Source organism: Salvelinus fontinalis, chromosome 30, assembly GCF_029448725.1.
Source record: "Salvelinus fontinalis isolate EN_2023a chromosome 30, ASM2944872v1, whole genome shotgun sequence".
NCBI lineage: Eukaryota > Metazoa > Chordata > Actinopteri > Salmoniformes > Salmonidae > Salvelinus > Salvelinus fontinalis.
The window spans coordinates 1,505,305-1,524,498 of NC_074694.1; the positions used below are offsets into that span (position 1 = coordinate 1,505,305).

Genomic DNA, 19,194 nt, shown 5'->3' on the forward strand with positions numbered 1-19,194 from the left:
GTCTAGATGGAGGGGATAGGGACCATGGTGTAGTCTAGATGGAGGGGATAGGGGATAGGAACCATGATGTAGTCTAGATGGAGGGGATAGGGACCATGATGTAGTCTAGATGGAGGGGATAGGGACCATGATGTAGTCTAGATGGAGGGGATAGGGACCATGATGTAGTCTAGATGGAGGGGATAGGGACCATGGTGTAGTCTAGATGGAGGGGATAGGGACCATGATGTAGTCTAGATGGAGGGGATAGGGACCATGATGTAGTCTAGATGGAGGGGATAGGGACCATGATGTAGTCTAGATGGAGGGGATAGGGACCATGATGTAGTCTAGATGGAGGGGATAGGGACCATGGTGTAGTCTAGATAGAGGGGATAGGGGATAGGGACCATGATGTAGTCTAGAGGGGATAGGGGATAGGGACCATGATGTAGTCTAGATGGAGGGGATAGGGACCATGGTGTAGTCTAGATGGAGGGGATAGGGACCATGGTGTAGTCTAGATGGAGGGGATAGGGACCATGATGTAGTCTAGATGGAGGGGATAGGGGATAGGGACCATGATGTAGTCTAGATGGAGGGGATAGGGACCATGATGTAGTCTAGATGGAGGGGATAGGGACCATGATGTAGTCTAGATGGAGGGGATAGGGACCATGATGTAGTCTAGATGGAGGGGATAGGGACCATGATGTAGTCTAGATGGAGGGGATAGGGACCATGATGTAGTCTAGATGGAGGGGATAGGGGATAGGGACCATGATGTAGTCTAGATGGAGGGGATAGGGGATAGGGACCATGATGTAGTCTAGATGGAGGGGATAGGGACCATGATGTAGTCTAGATGGAGGGGATAGGGGATAGGGACCATGATGTAGTCTAGATGGAGGGGATAGGGACCATGGTGTAGTCTAGATGGAGGGGATAGGGACCATGATGTAGTCTAGATGGAGGGGATAGGGACCATGATGTAGTCTAGATGGAGGGGATAGGGACCATGATGTAGTCTAGATGGAGGGGATAGGGACCATGATGTAGTCTAGATGGAGGGGATAGGGACCATGATGTAGTCTAGATGGAGGGGATAGGGACCATGATGTAGTCTAGATGGAGGGGATAGGGACCATGATGTAGTCTAGATGGAGGGGATAGGGACCATGATGTAGTCTAGATGGAGGGGATAGGGGATAGGGACCATGATGTAGTCTAGATGGAGGGGATAGGGACCATGATGTAGTCTAGATGGAGGGGATAGGGACCATGATGTAGTCTAGATGGAGGGGATAGGGACCATGATGTAGTCTAGATGGAGGGGATAGGGACCATGATGTAGTCTAGATGGAGGGGATAGGGGATAGGGACCATGATGTAGTCTAGATAGAGGGGATAGGGACCATGATGTAGTCTAGATGGAGGGGATAGGGACCATGGTGTAGTCTAGATGGAGGGGATAGGGACCATGGTGTAGTCTAGATGGAGGGGATAGGGACCATGGTGTAGTCTAGATGGAGGGGATAGGGACCATGATGTAGTCTAGATGGAGGGGATAGGGACCATGATGTAGTCTAGATGGAGGGGATAGGGACCATGATGTAGTCTAGATGGAGGGGATAGGGACCATGATGTAGTCTAGATGGAGGGGATAGGGACCATGATGTAGTCTAGATGGAGGGGATAGGGGATAGGGACCATGATGTAGTCTAGATGGAGGGGATAGGGACCATGATGTAGTCCAGATGGAGGGGATAGGGACCATGATGTAGTCTAGATGGAGGGGATAGGGGATAGGGACCATGGTGTAGTCTAGATGGAGGGGATAGGGACCATGATGTAGTCTAGATGGAGGGGATAGGGGATAGGGACCATGGTGTAGTCTAGATGGAGGGGATAGGGACCATGATGTAGTCTAGATGGAGGGGATAGGGACCATGGTGTAGTCTAGATGGAGGGGATAGGGACCATGATGTAGTCTAGATGGAGGGGATAGGGGATAGGGACCATGATGTAGTCTAGATGGAGGGGATAGGGACCATGGTGTAGTCTAGATGGATGGGATAGGGGATAGGGACCATGATGTAGTCTAGATGGAGGGGATAGGGACCATGATGTAGTCTAGATGGAGGGGATAGGGACCATGATGTAGTCTAGATGGAGGGGATAGGGACCATGATGTAGTCTAGATGGAGGGGATAGGGACCATGATGTAGTCTAGATGGAGGGGATAGGGGATAGGGACCATGATGTAGTCTAGATAGAGGGGATAGGGACCATGATGTAGTCTAGATGGAGGGGATAGGGACCATGGTGTAGTCTATATGGAGGGGATAGGGACCATGGTGTAGTCTAGATGGAGGGGATAGGGACCATGATGTAGTCTAGATGGAGGGGATAGGGACCATGATGTAGTCTAGATGGAGGGGATAGGGACCATGATGTAGTATATATGGAGGGGATAGGGACCATGATGTAGTCTAGATGGAGGGGATAGGGACCATGATGTAGTCTAGATGGAGGGGATAGGGGATAGGGACCATGATGTAGTCTAGATGGAGGGGATAGGGACCATGATGTAGTCCAGATGGAGGGGATAGGGACCATGATGTAGTCTAGATGGAGGGGATAGGGGATAGGGACCATGGTGTAGTCTAGATGGAGGGGATAGGGACCATGATGTAGTCTAGATGGAGGGGATAGGGGATAGGGACCATGGTGTAGTCTAGATGGAGGGGATAGGGACCATGATGTAGTCTAGATGGAGGGGATAGGGACCATGGTGTAGTCTAGATGGAGGGGATAGGGGATAGGGACCATGATGTAGTCTAGATGGAGGGGATAGGGACCATGGTGTAGTCTAGATGGAGGGGATAGGGGATAGGGACCATGATGTAGTCTAGATGGAGGGGATAGGGACCATGATGTAGTCTAGATGGAGGGGATAGGGACCATGATGTAGTCTAGATGGAGGGGATAGGGACCATGGTGTAGTCTAGATGGAGGGGATAGGGACCATGATGTAGTCTAGATGGAGGGGATAGGGACCATGATGTAGTCTAGATGGAGGGGATAGGGACCATGATGTAGTCTAGATGGAGGGGATAGGGACCATGATGTAGTCTAGATGGAGGGGATAGGGACCATGATGTAGTCTAGATGGAGGGGATAGGGACCATGATGTAGTCTAGATGGAGGGGATAGGGACCATGATGTAGTCTAGATGGAGGGGATAGGGACCATGATGTAGTCTAGATGGAGGGGATAGGGGATAGGGACCATGATGTAGTCTAGATGGAGGGGATAGGGGATAGGGACCATGATGTAGTCTAGATGGAGGGGATAGGGACCATGATGTAGTCTAGATGGAGGGGATAGGGGATAGGGACCATGATGTAGTCTAGATGGAGGGGATAGGGACCATGGTGTAGTCTAGATGGAGGGGATAGGGACCATGATGTAGTCTAGATGGAGGGGATAGGGACCATGATGTAGTCTAGATGGAGGGGATAGGGGATAGGGACCATGATGTAGTCTAGATGGAGGGGATAGGGGATAGGGACCATGATGTAGTGTAGATGGAGGGGATAGGGACCATGATGTAGTCTAGATGGAGGGGATAGGGACCATGATGTAGTCTAGATGGAGGGGATAGGGACCATGGTGTAGTCTAGATGGAGGGGATAGGGACCATGATGTAGTCTAGATGGAGGGGATAGGGACCATGATGTAGTCTAGATGGAGGGGATAGGGGATAGGGACCATGATGTAGTCTAGATATAGGGGATAGGGACCATGATGTAGTCTAGATGGAGGGGATAGGGGATAGGGACCATGATGTAGTCTAGATGGAGGGGATAGGGACCATGGTGTAGTCTAGATGGAGGGGATAGGGACCATGATGTAGTCTAGATGGAGGGGATAGGGGATAGGGACCATGATGTAGTCTAGATGGAGGGGATAGGGACCATGATGTAGTCTAGATGGAGGGGATAGGGACCATGATGTAGTCTAGATGGAGGGGATAGGGGATAGGGACCATGATGTAGTCTAGATGGAGGGGATAGGGACCATGATGTAGTCTAGATGGAGGGGATAGGGACCATGGTGTAGTCTAGATGGAGGGGATAGGGACCATGATGTAGTCTAGATGGAGGGGATAGGGGATAGGGACCATGATGTAGTCTAGATGGAGGGGATAGGGACCATGATGTAGTCTAGATGGAGGGGATAGGGACCATGATGTAGTCTAGATGGAGGGGATAGGGACCATGATGTAGTCTAGATGGAGGGGATAGGGACCATGATGTAGTCTAGATGGAGGGGATAGGGGATAGGGACCGTGATGTAGTCTAGATATAGGGGATAGGGACCATGATGTAGTCTAGATGGAGGGGATAGGGGATAGGGACCATGATGTAGTCTAGATGGAGGGGATAGGGACCATGATGTAGTCTAGATGGAGGGGATAGGGACCATGATGTAGTCTAGATGGAGGGGATAGGGACCATGATGTAGTCTAGATGGAGGGGATAGGGACCATGGTGTAGTCTAGATGGAGGGGATAGGGGATAGGGACCATGATGTAGTCTAGATGGAGGGGATAGGGGATAGGGACCATGATGTAGTCTAGATGGAGGAGATAGGGACCATGATGTAGTCTAGATGGAGGGGATAGGGACCATGGTGTAGTCTAGATGGAGGGGATAGGGGATAGGGACCATGATGTAGTCTAGATGGAGGGGATAGGGGATAGGGACCATGGTGTAGTCTAGATGGAGGGGATAGGGGATAGGGACCATGATGTAGTCTAGATGGAGGGGATAGGGACCATGATGTAGTCTAGATGGAGGGGATAGGGACCATGATGTAGTCTAGATGGAGGGGATAGGGACCATGATGTAGTCTAGATGGAGGGGATAGGGGATAGGGACCATGATGTAGTCTAGATGGAGGGGATAGGGACCATGATGTAGTCTAGATGGAGAGGATAGGGACCATGGTGTAGTCTAGATGGAGGGGATAGGGGATAGGGACCATGATGTAGTCTAGATGGAGAGGATAGGGACCATGATGTAGTCTAGATGGAGGGGATAGGGACCATGATGTAGTCTAGATGGAGGGGATAGGGACCATGATGTAGTCTAGATGGAGGGGATAGGGACCATGATGTAGTCTAGATGGAGGGGATAGGGGATAGGGACCATGATGTAGTCTAGATGGAGGGGATAGGGACCATGATGTAGTCTAGATGGAGGGGATAGGGACCATGATGTAGTCTAGATGGAGGGGATAGGGACCATGATGTAGTCTAGATGGAGGGGATAGGGACCATGATGTAGTCTAGATGGAGGGGATAGGGGATAGGGACCATGGTGTAGTCTAGATGGAGGAGATAGGGGATAGGGACCATGGTGTAGTCTAGATGGAGGGGATAGGGGATAGGGACCATGGTGTAGTCTAGATGGAGGAGATAGGGGATAGGGACCATGATGTAGTCTAGATGGAGGGGATATGGACCATGATGTAGTCTAGATGGAGGGGATAGGGACCATGGTGTAGTCTAGATGGAGGGGATAGGGGATAGGGACCATGGTGTAGTCTAGATGGAGGAGATAGGGGATAGGGACCATGATGTAGTCTAGATGGAGGGGATAGGGACCATGGTGTAGTCTAGATGGAGGGGATAGGGACCATGATGTAGTCTAGATGGAGGGGATAGGGACCATGATGTAGTCTAGATGGAGGGGATAGGGGATAGGGACCATGATGTAGTCTAGATAGAGGGGATAGGGACCATGATGTAGTCTAGATAGAGGGGATAGGGACCATGATGTAGTCTAGATGGAGGGGATAGGGACCATGGTGTAGTCTAGATGGAGGGGATAGGGGATAGGGACCATGATGTAGTCTAGATGGAGGGGATAGGGGATAGGGACCATGATGTAGTCTAGATGGAGGAGATAGGGACCATGATGTAGTCTAGATGGAGGGGATAGGGACCATGGTGTAGTCTAGATGGAGGGGATAGGGGATAGGGACCATGATGTAGTCTAGATGGAGGGGATAGGGGATAGGGACCATGGTGTAGTCTAGATGGAGGGGATAGGGGATAGGGACCATGATGTAGTCTAGATGGAGGGGATAGGGACCATGATGTAGTCTAGATGGAGGGGATAGGGACCATGATGTAGTCTAGATGGAGGGGATAGGGGATAGGGACCATGATGTAGTCTAGATGGAGGGGATAGGGACCATGATGTAGTCTAGATGGAGAGGATAGGGACCATGGTGTAGTCTAGATGGAGGGGATAGGGGATAGGGACCATGATGTAGTCTAGATGGAGAGGATAGGGACCATGATGTAGTCTAGATGGAGGGGATAGGGACCATGATGTAGTCTAGATGGAGGGGATAGGGACCATGATGTAGTCTAGATGGAGGGGATAGGGACCATGATGTAGTCTAGATGGAGGGGATAGGGGATAGGGACCATGATGTAGTCTAGATGGAGGGGATAGGGACCATGATGTAGTCTAGATGGAGGGGATAGGGACCATGATGTAGTCTAGATGGAGGGGATAGGGACCATGATGTAGTCTAGATGGAGGGGATAGGGACCATGATGTAGTCTAGATGGAGGGGATAGGGACCATGGTGTAGTCTAGATGGAGGGGATAGGGGATAGGGACCATGGTGTAGTCTAGATGGAGGAGATAGGGGATAGGGACCATGGTGTAGTCTAGATGGAGGAGATAGGGGATAGGGACCATGATGTAGTCTAGATGGAGGGGATATGGACCATGATGTAGTCTAGATGGAGGGGATAGGGACCATGGTGTAGTCTAGATGGAGGGGATAGGGGATAGGGACCATGGTGTAGTCTAGATGGAGGAGATAGGGGATAGGGACCATGATGTAGTCTAGATGGAGGGGATAGGGACCATGGTGTAGTCTAGATGGAGGGGATAGGGACCATGATGTAGTCTAGATGGAGGGGATAGGGACCATGATGTAGTCTAGATGGAGGGGATAGGGGATAGGGACCATGATGTAGTCTAGATAGAGGGGATAGGGACCATGATGTAGTCTAGATGGAGGGGATAGGGACCATGATGTAGTCTAGATGGAGGGGATAGGGATCATGATGTAGTCTAGATGGAGGGGATAGGGACCATGATGTAGTCTAGATGGAGGGGATAGGGACCATGATGTAGTCTAGATGGAGGGGATAGGGACCATGATGTAGTCTAGATGGAGGGGATAGGGACCATGATGTAGTCTAGATGGAGGGGATAGGGGATAGGGACCATGATGTAGTCTAGATGGAGGGGATAGGGACCATGATGTAGTCTAGATGGAGGGGATAGGGGATAGGGACCATGATGTAGTGTAGATGGAGGGGATAGGGACCATGATGTAGTCTAGATGGAGGGGATAGGGACCATGGTGTAGTCTAGATGGAGGGGATAGGGACCATGATGTAGTGTAGATGGAGGGGATATGGACCATGATGTAGTCTAGATGGAGGGGATAGGGACCATGATGTAGTCTAGATGGAGGGGATAGGGACCATGATGTAGTCTAGATGGAGGGGATAGGGACCATGATGTAGTCTAGATGGAGGGGATAGGGACCATGATGTAGTCTAGATGGAGGGGATAGGGACCATGATGTAGTCTAGATGGAGGGGATAGGGACCATGATGTAGTCTAGATGGAGGGGATAGGGACCATGATGTAGTCTAGATGGAGGGGATAGGGACCATGATGTAGTCTAGATGGAGGGGATAGGGGATAGGGACCATGGTGTAGTCTAGATGGAGGGGATAGGGACCATGATGTAGTCTAGATGGAGGGGATAGGGGATAGGGACCATGATGTAGTGTAGATGGAGGGGATATGGACCATGATGTAGTCTAGATGGAGGGGATAGGGGATAGGGACCATGATGTAGTCTAGATGGAGGGGATATGGACCATGATGTAGTCTAGATGGAGGGGATAGGGGATAGGGACCATGATGTAGTCTAGATGGAGGGGATAGGGACCATGATGTAGTCTAGATGGAGGGGATAGGGACCATGATGTAGTCTAGATGGAGGGGATAGGGGATAGGGACCATGATGTAGTCTAGATGGAGGGGATAGGGACCATGATGTAGTCTAGATGGAGGGGATAGGGACCATGATGTAGTCTAGATGGAGGGGATAGGGACCATGATGTAGTCTAGATGGAGGGGATAGGGGATAGGGACCATGAAGTAGTCTAGATGGAGGGGATAGGGACCATGATGTAGTCTAGATAGAGGGGATAGGGACCATGATGTAGTCTAGATGGAGGGGATAGGGACCATGATGTAGTCTAGATGGAGGGGATAGGGGATAGGGACCATGATGTAGTCTAGATGGAGGGGATAGGGACCATGATGTAGTCTAGATGGAGGGGATAGGGACCATGATGTAGTCTAGATGGAGGGGATAGGGGATAGGGACCATGATGTAGTCTAGATGGAGGGGATAGGGACCATGATGTAGTCTAGATGGAGGGGATAGGGACCATGATGTAGTCTAGATGGAGGGGATAGGGACCATGATGTAGTCTAGATGGAGGGGATAGGGACCATGATGTAGTCTAGATGGAGGGGATAGGGGATAGGGACCATGATGTAGTCTAGATGGAGGGGATAGGGGATAGGGACCATGATGTAGTCTAGATGGAGGTGATAGGGACCATGATGTAGTGTAGATGGAGGGGATAGGGACCATGATGTAGTCTAGATGGAGGGGATAGGGACCATGATGTAGTCTAGATGGAGGTGATAGGGACCATGATGTAGTCTAGATGGAGGGGATAGGGACCATGATGTAGTCTAGATGGAGGAGATAGGGACCATGATGTAGTCTAGATGGAGGGGATAGGGGATAGGGACCATGGTGTAGTCTAGATGGAGGGGATAGGGACCATGATGTAGTCTAGATGGAGGAGATAGGGGATAGGGACCATGATGTAGTCTAGATGGAGGGGATAGGGACCATGGTGTAGTCTAGATGGAGGGGATAGGGACCATGATGTAGTCTAGATGGAGGGGATAGGGACCATGATGTAGTCTAGATGGAGGGGATAGGGGATAGGGACCATGGTGTAGTCTAGATGGAGGGGATAGGGACCATGATGTAGTCTAGATGGAGGGGATAGGGACCATGATGTAGTCTAGATTGTCACGAACCGGCTCAAAGCCCGTAACAAAAGGGAGACACGTGGAGATAAGAAGTAACAAAATATATATTTATTAAATAAAGAAACTATGTATAATATACAATGGTGTGTGTAATCAGTAATCAGTAGTGTAAGTGAATGTTTTGCATGGATGAATGTGATAATGCAAGGTGTTGATAAATGCTAAAACAAACAACCAAAAAGCACAACCAAACGCAACAAAATCTATCCAAGTGTCTGTATGGAGAGAGTCTCCTTGATGAATGGGGAAGTGGTGATTTTATCCTGGGAGAGTGGGCCCAGGTGTTCCCCATGTAGCTGACGACCCTCCCAACTCCGCCCACCGGCATCCTAATAGGGAAACAAGAGCAAGGAGAGAGAGAAAACGGTAGACAGAGTGGGAGGGTCGTCACATTCCCCCCCATAAAACCGGGGACCAACAAGGACCCCGGAACAACATACCGACCTCTGCGTCCCAACTGACACAGCACTTGCGTCCCAAATTGATGAGGGATTACGTGCACACTTCCAATTTACCCCAGCCAACCTCCTCAGACCTCAGCAACCTTTGCGCACGGGAAGCACTATTTAAGAGGAAAGAAGAGTCCCCAGACCTCAGCAACCTTAGTGCATAGGAAGCAACAATTAAGAGGAAAGACTCCCCAGACCTCAGCAACCTTAGTGCATAGGAAGCAACATTTAAGAGGAAAGAAGAATAAAAGACCAGGAGGGAACAGACAGTAAAGACAGAACCAGACAATACAACCACTCAAGAACAGGGCGCACGAGACCACATCAGCTACAAACTCCAACGGAAAGAGCAAGGTCCTTAATTTTTTAACAATTCCCAACGATTCATAGCCACTTCCCAACGTAACAGACTACTCATTTCACTCTACCCTTTTTTGCACTAGGCAAAGGACCAACACAGTCAATGATCAAATACTCAAAAGGTTGGCTGAGTACAGGAGTAGGAAACCGTGGTACCGGCATAATAGCTTGATTAGGTTTGCCAGGTAATTGACAGGTGTGACAAGTTTTGATGAAATCAGAGACATCCCTCTTTAATCTAGGCCAAAAGAAATGTCTTAATATGCGATGGTATGTTTTTCTCACACCCATATGTCCAGCAACACCCTTGTGAGAAGTTGTCAAAACCAACTCACGAAGCTTTACTGGTACCACAACCTGACTAATCGCCTCCCCCCGAAAACGACTACCATGAGACACCCACTTTCTCATCAGGACATCCTCTTGGAGAAAATAGCTATGGGCGACATCTCCCAACTGGTCCACAGGCACAATTTGGTTACGCAACTCTTCTAATGTGGGGTCAGTCCGTTGCGCATTGATTAGATCTGAGTGGGTAACAGATAACGGAATAACAGGGAAAGCAGTGGCATACTTCTTTGTGGTATTCTCATTAGTCGGCACAGTGACCAGTTCGCCACGACTCCTAGAACACGCACTGAACATCTCTGGGGAGCTCTGTACACGCTCATCTGGAATTTCAACAACTGACGGCTTTATGGAAACAACTCGAGATGGGAACACGACAGGCCATACACGATCACCAGCCAAGTTATTCCCAAGAATAACGTCAATACCCTCAATAGGCAATGAAGGACGCACCCCCACAACAACCTCACCTTTTACCAGCCCACAATCCAACATCATTTTATGTAATGGAACTGAAAGAGTGTTCAAACCTATTCCCCTAATTATAACACTCTTCCCCGAATCAGTCTCAGCTGAAAAGGGTAACACAGACTCCAACACAAACGATTCAGAGGCACCTGTGTCTCTCAAGATCTTCACTGGCACCAATTCCTTACTCCCTAATATAGACACAAAACCTTCCGTAATGAAAGGTAAATAGCCTGAGTGAATATGGACTTTCACCTGCCCCTGAGACCATGTGTCATGAGTGAACTGATGTGAAACAGGCGCAGCTAACGCCGTAGGCTTAGATTTAACGTAATCACGCGTACTGAATTTGTCCTTTTCCCTGAGAACCGGACATTCGTTTTTCCAATGACCTGAATCATGACAGTAATGACACTCTTGCCCAAAGTCAGCTCTTCCACGGGATTCAGGCTCAACCCTAGTTGAATTGAACTCTGCCCGTGAACCAAAGTATCTCGGTGAGCGAAGCCCAAATCTATCCGAACGCCTCCACTCATTCCGAATACGGGGCTCTGCAAAGACTCTTTTGTGAGTCAACACATACTCATCCGCCAAAACCGCAGCTTCAGCGACATTCTTTACTTTTCGTTCGTTAATATAGGTGGCAATACGATCAGGGATTGTGTCCTTAAATTGCTCTAACATAATCAGATCACACAGCCCTTGGAAAGTAACAACTGCAGAGGCAGAACACCAGCGATTAAACTGTACAGATAATTGTCGCGCAAACTCAACATGAGTCTGTTTATCATCCCTTTTTAAAGTTCTAAATCGTTGGCGGTAAGCCTCAGGGACCAATTCATAAATCTGCAACACAGCCGTTTTAACCTTATCATAACAGGCACTGTCGTGTACAGTAAGAGCTGAATATGCCTCCTGCGCTTTACCAGTCAGCACACACTGCAACATTAAGGTGCGGTCAGAATCAGGCCAACTCCTAGCGTCAGCAACACGCTCAAACAACGAAAAGAATGTCTCAGGGTCCTTTTCATTAAACTGAGGTAATAACCGTAAGTTCCCAACAATATCAAATGTGTCCGGGGCACGACCAAAAGAGGAACGACCCCTAGGTAAATCTGGATCACCTTCCCAGAACAAACTCTCCCCTGAGATCTTTCCTTCCCTAACCAACTCTATCCGTTCTTGTTGCAACTTGATTTTAGCATACTCCATATCTTGTTTAAATGCTAATTCCTTTTCATACTTTACACGATCATACTCTAGCTTCTCACGATCATGCTGCATATCTAATTCTTTTTCATACTTTACACGATCATGCTCTAGCTTCTCACGATCATGCTCCATATCTAATTCCTTTTCATACTTTACACGATCATGCTCTAGCTTCTCACGATCATGCTGCAGCTGTAACAGAAGCAGTTCTTTCTGCTGTTCAAAAAGAAGACTACTAGGCCTAACCGATGGAATGGCCATTGCAACGTTACGGGGAGATGACCCCTCAGCAGAGACTGGCCCAGTGATAACTTCAAGAATACCACTCTCCATCAGATTGGCCTTCAATATCAACCTAATAGAATTCTTTAGACGTTTATCACTAATTTCAACCTTGTAGTGTTCAGCGATTTTCAACAGCTGTTCTTTAGTACCTAATTCTAACAATTCCTCTGATGGAAAGCGAATGAACTCATCTACATAAGACGCCATAGTCAAAAAAAAAATATTATCACTCTTCCCCTCTGCTGAGCACACCAGACCACAACCAGAGAAATGACAATCACCCTGAGCACCACAGAAGAGAGATGAGATACGGAGCTTCCCCAAACCTACAATAACTCAACCCTAGTCTTCGTGCGGATTTGCGGTGGGTATTTACGCACTGTAGCCCGCTGGCAAGGTAATAAACCCCCCAGCACGCTGGCAGATTCCACCAAGCCACGGATGTGCCCCCGAGACAACTGCTCAGTCCACAGACACCACACAAAAATAACAAACATTAACCATGCCCAACATATTCCAAAAATGAAACACGTCACTAAGCCTATCAGGGGTAAAAGGCTATAGCTCCGGGTAGTAAATTCCACTACCCTACCAAATCTCCCACTGAGGTACACAGCCGATTACTCACCTCCTCAGACCGATGTCCCAACAGAAAGTAGAACAAGGGTTTCCAGGCTGGGCAGGGCCTGGAAACTAACCATTATACTCTCTCTCCAACGCAGCACACAAACCAAACAACAAAGGCAACCAATACTAGGCCTATCAAACTCAGACCAAATATGTAAACCAAACACGTACCTCCACGATCTCCCAAACCAGTACGTTCAATGATCCCGGATGAGCCCCCACTTGTCACGAACCGGCTCAAAGCCCGTAACAAAAGGGAGACACGTGGAGATAAGAAGTAACAAAATATATATTTATTAAATAAAGAAACTATGTATAATATACAATGGTGTGTGTAATCAGTAATCAGTAGTGTAAGTGAATGTTTTGCATGGATGAATGTGATAATGCAAGGTGTTGATAAATGCTAAAACAAACAACCAAAAAGCACAACCAAACGCAACAAAATCTATCCAAGTGTCTGTATGGAGAGAGTCTCCTTGATGAATGGGGAAGTGGTGATTTTATCCTGGGAGAGTGGGCCCAGGTGTTCCCCATGTAGCTGACGACCCTCCCAACTCCGCCCACCGGCATCCTAATAGGGAAACAAGAGCAAGGAGAGAGAGAAAACGGTAGACAGAGTGGGAGGGTCGTCACATTCCCCCCCATAAAACCGGGGACCAACAAGGACCCCGGAACAACATACCGACCTCTGCGTCCCAACTGACACAGCACTTGCGTCCCAAATTGATGAGGGATTACGTGCACACTTCCAATTTACCCCAGCCAACCTCCTCAGACCTCAGCAACCTTTGCGCACGGGAAGCACTATTTAAGAGGAAAGAAGAGTCCCCAGACCTCAGCAACCTTAGTGCATAGGAAGCAACAATTAAGAGGAAAGACTCCCCAGACCTCAGCAACCTTAGTGCATAGGAAGCAACATTTAAGAGGAAAGAAGAATAAAAGACCAGGAGGGAACAGACAGTAAAGACAGAACCAGACAATACAACCACTCAAGAACAGGGCGCACGAGACCACATCAGCTACAAACTCCAACGGAAAGAGCAAGGTCCTTAATTTTTTAACAATTCCCAACGATTCATAGCCACTTCCCAACGTAACAGACTACTCATTTCACTCTACCCTTTTTTGCACTAGGCAAAGGACCAACACAGTCAATGATCAAATACTCAAAAGGTTGGCTGAGTACAGGAGTAGGAAACCGTGGTACCGGCATAATAGCTTGATTAGGTTTGCCAGGTAATTGACAGGTGTGACAAGTTTTGATGAAATCAGAGACATCCCTCTTTAATCTAGGCCAAAAGAAATGTCTTAATATGCGATGGTATGTTTTTCTCACACCCATATGTCCAGCAACACCCTTGTGAGAAGTTGTCAAAACCAACTCACGAAGCTTTACTGGTACCACAACCTGACTAATCGCCTCCCCCCGAAAACGACTACCATGAGACACCCACTTTCTCATCAGGACATCCTCTTGGAGAAAATAGCTATGGGCGACATCTCCCAACTGGTCCACAGGCACAATTTGGTTACGCAACTCTTCTAATGTGGGGTCAGTCCGTTGCGCATTGATTAGATCTGAGTGGGTAACAGATAACGGAATAACAGGGAAAGCAGTGGCATACTTCTTTGTGGTATTCTCATTAGTCGGCACAGTGACCAGTTCGCCACGACTCCTAGAACACGCACTGAACATCTCTGGGGAGCTCTGTACACGCTCATCTGGAATTTCAACAACTGACGGCTTTATGGAAACAACTCGAGATGGGAACACGACAGGCCATACACGATCACCAGCCAAGTTATTCCCAAGAATAACGTCAATACCCTCAATAGGCAATGAAGGACGCACCCCCACAACAACCTCACCTTTTACCAGCCCACAATCCAACATCATTTTATGTAATGGAACTGAAAGAGTGTTCAAACCTATTCCCCTAATTATAACACTCTTCCCCGAATCAGTCTCAGCTGAAAAGGGTAACACAGACTCCAACACAAACGATTCAGAGGCACCTGTGTCTCTCAAGATCTTCACTGGCACCAATTCCTTACTCCCTAATATAGACACAAAACCTTCCGTAATGAAAGGTAAATAGCCTGAGTGAATATGGACTTTCACCTGCCCCTGAGACCATGTGTCATGAGTGAACTGATGTGAAACAGGCGCAGCTAACGCCGTAGGCTTAGATTTAACGTAATCACGCGTACTGAATTTGTCCTTTTCCCTGAGAACCGGACATTCGTTTTTCCAATGACCTGAATCATGACAGTAATGACACTCTTGCCCAAAGTCAGCTCTTCCACGGGATTCAGGCTCAACCCTAGTTGAATTGAACTCTGCCCGTGAACCAAAGTATCTCGGTGAGCGAAGCCCAAATCTATCCGAACGCCTCCACTCATTCCGAATACGGGGCTCTGCAAAGACTCTTTTGTGAGTCAACACATACTCATCCGCCAAAACCGCAGCTTCAGCGACATTCTTTACTTTTCGTTCGTTAATATAGGTGGCAATACGATCAGGGATTGTGTCCTTAAATTGCTCTAACATAATCAGATCACACAGCCCTTGGAAAGTAACAACTGCAGAGGCAGAACACCAGCGATTAAACTGTACAGATAATTGTCGCGCAAACTCAACATGAGTCTGTTTATCATCCCTTTTTAAAGTTCTAAATCGTTGGCGGTAAGCCTCAGGGACCAATTCATAAATCTGCAACACAGCCGTTTTAACCTTATCATAACAGGCACTGTCGTGTACAGTAAGAGCTGAATATGCCTCCTGCGCTTTACCAGTCAGCACACACTGCAACATTAAGGTGCGGTCAGAATCAGGCCAACTCCTAGCGTCAGCAACACGCTCAAACAACGAAAAGAATGTCTCAGGGTCCTTTTCATTAAACTGAGGTAATAACCGTAAGTTCCCAACAATATCAAATGTGTCCGGGGCACGACCAAAAGAGGAACGACCCCTAGGTAAATCTGGATCACCTTCCCAGAACAAACTCTCCCCTGAGATCTTTCCTTCCCTAACCAACTCTATCCGTTCTTGTTGCAACTTGATTTTAGCATACTCCATATCTTGTTTAAATGCTAATTCCTTTTCATACTTTACACGATCATACTCTAGCTTCTCACGATCATGCTGCATATCTAATTCTTTTTCATACTTTACACGATCATGCTCTAGCTTCTCACGATCATGCTCCATATCTAATTCCTTTTCATACTTTACACGATCATGCTCTAGCTTCTCACGATCATGCTGCAGCTGTAACAGAAGCAGTTCTTTCTGCTGTTCAAAAAGAAGACTACTAGGCCTAACCGATGGAATGGCCATTGCAACGTTACGGGGAGATGACCCCTCAGCAGAGACTGGCCCAGTGATAACTTCAAGAATACCACTCTCCATCAGATTGGCCTTCAATATCAACCTAATAGAATTCTTTAGACGTTTATCACTAATTTCAACCTTGTAGTGTTCAGCGATTTTCAACAGCTGTTCTTTAGTACCTAATTCTAACAATTCCTCTGATGGAAAGCGAATGAACTCATCTACATAAGACGCCATAGTCAAAAAAAAAATATTATCACTCTTCCCCTCTGCTGAGCACACCAGACCACAACCAGAGAAATGACAATCACCCTGAGCACCACAGAAGAGAGATGAGATACGGAGCTTCCCCAAACCTACAATAACTCAACCCTAGTCTTCGTGCGGATTTGCGGTGGGTATTTACGCACTGTAGCCCGCTGGCAAGGTAATAAACCCCCCAGCACGCTGGCAGATTCCACCAAGCCACGGATGTGCCCCCGAGACAACTGCTCAGTCCACAGACACCACACAAAAATAACAAACATTAACCATGCCCAACATATTCCAAAAATGAAACACGTCACTAAGCCTATCAGGGGTAAAAGGCTATAGCTCCGGGTAGTAAATTCCACTACCCTACCAAATCTCCCACTGAGGTACACAGCCGATTACTCACCTCCTCAGACCGATGTCCCAACAGAAAGTAGAACAAGGGTTTCCAGGCTGGGCAGGGCCTGGAAACTAACCATTATACTCTCTCTCCAACGCAGCACACAAACCAAACAACAAAGGCAACCAATACTAGGCCTATCAAACTCAGACCAAATATGTAAACCAAACACGTACCTCCACGATCTCCCAAACCAGTACGTTCAATGATCCCGGATGAGCCCCCACTTGTCACGAACCGGCTCAAAGCCCGTAACAAAAGGGAGACACGTGGAGATAAGAAGTAACAAAATATATATTTATTAAATAAAGAAACTATGTATAATATACAATGGTGTGTGTAATCAGTAATCAGTAGTGTAAGTGAATGTTTTGCATGGATGAATGTGATAATGCAAGGTGTTGATAAATGCTAAAACAAACAACCAAAAAGCACAACCAAACGCAACAAAATCTATCCAAGTGTCTGTATGGAGAGAGTCTCCTTGATGAATGGGGAAGTGGTGATTTTATCCTGGGAGAGTGGGCCCAGGTGTTCCCCATGTAGCTGACGACCCTCCCAACTCCGCCCACCGGCATCCTAATAGGGAAACAAGAGCAAGGAGAGAGAGAAAACGGTAGACAGAGTGGGAGGGTCATCACAAGATGGAGGGGATAGGGACCATGATGTAGTCTAGATGGAGGGGATAGGGACCATGATGTAGTCTAGATGGAGGGGATAGGGGATAGGGACCATGATGTAGTCTAGATGGAGGGGATAGGGACCATGGTGTAGTCTAGATGGAGGGGATAGGGACCATGATGTAGTCTAGATGGAGGGGATAGGGACCATGGTGTAGTCTAGATGGAGGGGATAGGGACCATGATGTAGTCTAGATGGAGGGGACAGGGACCATGATGTAGTCTAGATGGAGGGGATAGGGGATAGGGACCATGATGTAGTCTAGATGGAGGGGATAGGGACCATGATGTAGTCTAGATAGAGGGGATAGGGACCATGATGTAGTCTAGATGGAGGGGATAGGGACCATGATGTAGTCTAGATGGAGGGGATAGGGACCATGATGTAGTCTAGATGGAGGGGATAGGGACCATGATGTAGTCTAGATGGAGGGGACAGGGACCATGATGTAGTCTAGATGGAGGGGATAGGGGATAGGGACCATGATGTAGTCTAGATGGAGGGGATAGGGACCATGATGTAGTGTAGATGGAGGGGATAGGGACCATGGTGTAGTCTAGATGGAGGGGATAGGGACCATGATGTAGTCTAGATATAGGGGATAGGGACCATGATGTAGTCTAGATGGAGGGGATAGGGACCATGATGTAGTCTAGATATAGGGGATAGGGACCATGATGTAGTCTAGATGGAGGGGATAGGGACCATGATGTAGTCTAGATGGAGGGGATAGGGACCATGATGTAGTCTAGATGGAGGGGATAGGGGATAGGGACCATGATGTAGTCTAGATGGAGGGGATAGGGACCATGATGTAGTCTAGATGGAGGGGATAGGGACCATGATGTAGTCTAGATGGAGGGGATAGGGACCATGATGTAGTCTAGATGGAGGGGATAGGGACCATGATGTAGTCTAGATGGAGGGGATAGGGGATAGGGACCATGATGTAGTCTAGATGGAGGGGATAGGGACCATGATGTAGTCTAGATGGAGGTGATAGGGACCATGATGTAGTCTAGATGGAGGGGATAGGGACCATGATGTAGTCTAGATGGAGGGGATTGGGACCATGATGTAGTCTAGATGGAGGGGATAGGGACCATGATGTAGTCTAGATGGAGGGGATAGGGACCATGATGTAGTCTAGATGGAGGGGATAGGGACCATGATGTAGTCTAGATGGAGGGGATAGGGACCATGATGTAGTCTAGATGGAGGGGATAGGGACCATGGTGTAGTCTAGATGGAGGGGATAGGGACCATGATGTAGTCTAGATGGAGGGGATAGGGACCATGATGTAGTCTAGATGGAGGGGATAGGGACCATGATGTAGTCTAGATGGAGGGGATAGGGGATAGGGACCATGGTGTAGTCTAGATGGAGGGGATAGGGACCATGATGTAGTCTAGATGGAGGGGATAGGGACCATGATGTAGTCTAGATGGAGGGGATAGGGACCATGATGTAGTCTAGATGGAGGGGATAGGGGATAGGGACCATGATGTAGTCTAGATGGAGGGGATAGGGGATAGGGACCATGA

The 19,194-nt window shown here is 48.0% G+C and overlaps 1 protein-coding gene across 1 annotated transcript; it reads right to left on the bottom strand.

Moving 5' to 3' along the window:
* Positions 1 to 13,257: 13,257 nt before the first annotated feature.
* LOC129828543 (uncharacterized) lies at positions 13,258 to 17,598 on the bottom strand. The gene is made up of 2 exons (XM_055889564.1): positions 13,871 to 17,598; positions 13,258 to 13,816 (listed from the first exon to the last, which is right to left on the bottom strand). The coding sequence occupies exon 1, from the start codon at positions 16,551 to 16,553 to the stop codon at positions 14,088 to 14,090; it is 2,466 nt and encodes an 821-aa protein (XP_055745539.1). The 5' UTR covers positions 16,554 to 17,598; the 3' UTR covers positions 13,258 to 13,816; positions 13,871 to 14,087.
* Between the last annotated feature and the right edge of the window lie 1,596 nt (positions 17,599 to 19,194).

Excerpts from the sequence above, each read along its gene's own strand:
- LOC129828543 (XM_055889564.1), bottom strand. The coding sequence starts at position 16,553 with ATGGCGTCTTATGTAGATGAGTTCATTCGCTTTCCATCAGAGGAATTG.